At 51.2% G+C, this 4,427-nt stretch overlaps 1 protein-coding gene across 2 annotated transcripts in view; it reads right to left on the bottom strand.

Annotated features, from left to right (window-relative positions):
• Positions 1–62: 62 nt before the first annotated feature.
• MICU1 (mitochondrial calcium uptake 1) overlaps positions 63–4,427 on the bottom strand; it is an 86,114-nt gene continuing 81,749 nt past the window's right edge. For both annotated transcript variants that reach the window (XM_029962579.1, XM_018079925.2), the window contains 2 exons: positions 2,226–2,315; positions 63–815 (listed from right to left, as the gene is read on the bottom strand). In XM_029962579.1, the coding sequence (XP_029818439.1) occupies positions 655–815; positions 2,226–2,315 (251 nt within the window). In that variant the 3' untranslated portion in view covers positions 63–654. The remainder of the gene's footprint in view (positions 816–2,225; positions 2,316–4,427) is intronic.

Raw genomic sequence — 4,427 nt, 5'->3', positions numbered from 1 at the left:
GTTCACCACCAGCCTTGGGTGAAGAGCTGAAGGAACCCAGAGATGAGCCAGGAGCCACGTCGTTGTGAGCAACACCTTTACAGGACATTTTACAGAGAGGGCAGCACTCAGCAAACATCTGTCAGCACATTCCCAGGACAATTCCCCACAGAGAGGGCTCTCAGTTGAGGAAATCCATCAGGGACCTCCTGCAAGGCAGGAAGGGCAGCAGAGCCAGTTGCTCCACCACTTTTAGCTGCTCTTACCCAGAGGCAGCACCTCAGCCCAAGGGGTGCACGGAGTGTTTGGCCATCCCAAATCCTGGTGTGGGATCCAGGAAACCCGGGAATCTTTCCCAGGAGCAATCTAAGAGCAAAGATAACCCTGGTGCCATTTTGCCATAGCATTAATAAAGGTGATTTGGGTTCAGCTTGCTCCACCCCCGGCTCTCCCACACAGCACATCACAGGGGGGGTGGCAGTGGAAGTCCTTTCCTTTTTCCTGAGAGAGAGGAATTGCAGGGAGGCAGCAGCAAGCAGAAGCTGCAAATACAACAGGCTGGGATATTGAACCTGGATTTACAAAAACCTCCTGTTCTGGACAGCCAGAGCCTGGTGCTGCCCTGCTGGGTGCCGGGGCTGATCCATGGGATGTGGGAGCTCCTTCCCCACCCCGCTACTGCTTGGGCGCCGTGAAGTCCCACGCTGTCTCCTGGGCACACTTCCACATGGCCCTCATGAGCCGAGTGAAGCCCATGTCCTTGGGCTTCTCCAAGCCTCTCATCAGGCGCTGCTTCATGATGGCAACAAACTCCTTGTTGCTCAGCTCTCCATTCCCTGCGGGGAGGAGGGAGAATCATCAGGAACCCACCAGCAACCTCCTTGAAGTGATAATGTTAAAGGGCAGCATGGGGGTCATTCCCTGCAGAGCACCAAGTCACCTTTGGCTTCCCCCTCCCAAAATATCCCGCTGAGCGAGGGTTCCCGAGGCACAGTGTGTAAATCCCAGCCCTCTGGATGCTGCCCTGCTCTGCCTGGCACTGCCACGTCTTGCAGGGCCAGTCTTGAAGGCAGAAAAGCAAATGCCCCACAGGAAACTCTCTGCTTTAAGTGATTTAGGAAATTACAGGAGTGCAGGGTAACAGCACAAATTTTCCTTAATGGAGTAGAAGGGAAGATTCATTAATCCACTGAGGTTATTGAGAATATTGCCCTGGGCAGCAAAGTTCCAGCAAACTATCAAGGGGCCAGGGAAATTCCCTCAGGTGCTGCAGGTGTTTGATGTGCAGGTGGTAATGTCTGTAAACACTGATGGAGTGAAAACACCAAAATAATAAACAAAAGAGCTCTGTGCCTGCTTTTCCACTTGATTCCTTCCTAGGGGGACTCTTTTGGCAACCCAAGTCTTTCCCCTCAAAGGTTTGCTATCAAAACATTTAGCAGATTCTCCTCTGAGGGGATGCAAATGGGGGATATTTGGATATGTTTTGGCTCACTCCAGCCTGATGATCCGGCTTGAAAATCGTATCAGGAAGTGGCACTGAAGCACAGAGGAAAATAAAACAAGAGATGTGACCTTAGAAAGGTGCAAAGCAGCAGGTCGGGGCTGAAATCAAGAGGGACAGGAAGGAGTAAAATAATTAAACATATTTTTTAACGTTCATATTTATGCACTGACACTGCCACTCAGAGCTGCCAGATCCCAGTGATGGTGCTGGAGGAGCAGGGAGCCAGCAGGCACTCTGGTTTTGGCTGCACAGCTTTGGGCAAATGCAGAATTTCCTGCTTTCCAAGATGGAATCGCTGCCATCGTTCCCTGGTGGCAAAGACTGCAGTAGGTCTCATTAAATCAACCCAGGAGTGCTTGAGTGTGGCAACAGCCGCCCTCAGAGTGCTGGGGCCAGCAAAGCAACGAGCTTCCCAGCAGGGCATGGAGCTGCCATGAATTAATTAAGCTGATATTTGTCCAGGGTTTGGAAATACGATTCCCAGATCGGCTCACTTCCAACACTGGAGCACAACAGCTCCTTTGGTGACACAAACCAGAGTTCTGGGGAGGGGGGAAAGAAGCTGAGCCCACCGAACCCCCCCATCCAGCACTCAGCAGGTGGGGACCACTGGACACCCTTCCCAAAAGGGCAGGAGCATCTCTACGGATCCCAAAGAGCAGAAGGGCAGTTTTCCCCCCTGGATTTCTTCCCCTGGCTGGCCTCTCCCCCAGCCAGGCCCCGAGCCGGGCTCACTCACCGTCGCAGTCGAAGAGCGCGAACACCACGTCGCACACGTGGTCCGAGAGCTCCACCTTGGCCACCGTCCTGGCCACCTGCTGCATGGTCACTGCAACACAGGGCACAGCACAGGCCTCAGCACCAGCTCCCCGAAGCCCCCAGCTCCCCCTGCATCGCTGCCTGCCTGGGGAGGGGCTGCTGGTGAGCACTGCCCTGCTGACACCCGGGGGGGCAAGGGAAATGTTAAAAACCCCAAGGTGAGATGGGGTTTTCCCCCCCTTTTGGTTACAAAATCAGAAGGAAGTGTCAGCACCACAGCAGGCTCCAAGTGGGAAACCTCCCCTTGATCGACAAGGCAGCTCCTTCTGACAGTGTTGCAAAGGGGATACTCCATGAACCAACTATTCCAGCAGGCTGGGAATAAGAAAAACTGGTTTTCCTGTTGCAACCCAAGGCCAGTAACTGCAGAACGAACCCCTCCACCCTCCCTCAGTGGGCAGACCAGGTTAACCTTGCCATAAAACAGAGAGTTGTAAGGAATTACTTCCCTTTTCTCCCCCGACTGGTAGTTTTATTCCCACCTCTAGAAAAGAACAGTCCACGGAGCCACCAATCTTGCAGCGTTAGGCAGTGGATTTTGTGGTATAAATGGGAAAAAAAGCCCTCACTAGGCTGCTGTGAGTGCATTTAAATGGCTTCCCTACAAAGCCTGACCTGAGGAGACCCCCTCTGGAGAGACTTTGTACTGTGAGCCCACAGTGACTGGGAGGAATGTTCAGCTGCAGAGCTGCCCTGCAGCCAGGGAAAAGAGGGAAGTGGTGCATCACAAGATCAGACTGCAACCCAAAAGAGCCTCTCCTCTCCTCCACAGCATCCTTCTGGGATCGTGCATCCCAGTCCCTTTGCACAGTTATTGGCCCCTCAGGAATTTTGAACAGTTACATGTTGTGTGTCAGAAAGGAAAAAATAAGCCTCTCATCTATACCATAACTGGATTAATTAGAAACTGCATGAAGTGTTTCTAACAGGATTTTTCTTTCACGAATGTGTAGATTATTGGTGCTTCCCACCCCATTTCTGCTCACCTGAGTGAGGTTTGGGGCTCCTGGGGAGGAATCCACAGCCACCATCATGTCCTTTTTCCCTATAAAACCTTTTACTAAACAATGCAGGAGAAAACTGAATTCACACAGAAGCTGGATTAAAATATATATATATATATAAAATCTCGAGTAGGCTCCTGATGTTCCCATGTAATTATTCTTTTTGAGTGAAAATCCTTTCCCACATGAGCGATGTAGCTCTGGGCAGGAGTTATTCCTGTGTATTCCAGTCCTGTCACAACAAGTCAGGATGCAGACCCTGCTTCCCTGCGTGTCCTGCTGGCAGCCAGAGCCTGCTCTGGGGAGGGCAGAGCCAATGGAATCGTTAAAGACAAGCTGCATTCATTTTGTTCCCCAGCTTTGGGAGACCACAACCATCCAACCATCTCTCCCAACCCATCCACACCCCCCAGGCTGCAGGATATCCCGTGGTACAGCTCTGGATAAGAAATCCTGAATCAATCCTCTTGGATCAAATGCCACAAAGTGGCAGCAAATGCCAGAGCCAGATGTGGATGGCACAGCCCTTTTCCCCAGGATAAGTGCCCTGCCTCTGGATTTTATATATCCCTCTGTAAAAGGCACCTTTCTCCTCCCCAGTGAGGTGATGCTCATTCCCTAAATACTGTAACTCCTGCCTTCCCCATGTGCTGCTGGAGGACTTCAGGAACACATGAAGCTCAAGGAAAAAGAGGTTGAGGTAAAAAAAAAAAAAAAAGATTATCTAAACTTTTTTCCAAGCTTCTTTTTTCCCCAGAGGGCTGTTCTGCTGGGGAGGCACTTTAAAACACCTCGACTTTGGCAACAGCAGAGGTTTTAAGTGCTGGGTCTCCTACCCAAAACCCAGACCTTCAGAGAGCAAGAGCACATCTGTATTTCCTCAGATGGCAACACCAAATTTCATTTAACTCCATATAAATGTAAATCCTTTTTCAAAGGTGCTTAACCAAGCTCTGATGCTGCCCTGTGCCCCTGGTGCCCCAGGTATGCTACTGAAGGAGCCATAAGGCATAAATCACAGGATCCCAGAATGGTCTGGGTTGGGAGGGACCTTAAAGCTCACCTCATTCCATGGGACACCTTCCACTATCCCAGGCTGCTCCAAACTGGCCTTGGAC

Source organism: Manacus vitellinus, unplaced genomic scaffold, assembly GCF_001715985.3.
Source record: "Manacus vitellinus isolate BGI_N305 unplaced genomic scaffold, ASM171598v3 scaffold_48_pilon, whole genome shotgun sequence".
NCBI lineage: Eukaryota > Metazoa > Chordata > Aves > Passeriformes > Pipridae > Manacus > Manacus vitellinus.
This window is presented reverse-complemented; position numbering and strand designations above follow the sequence as displayed.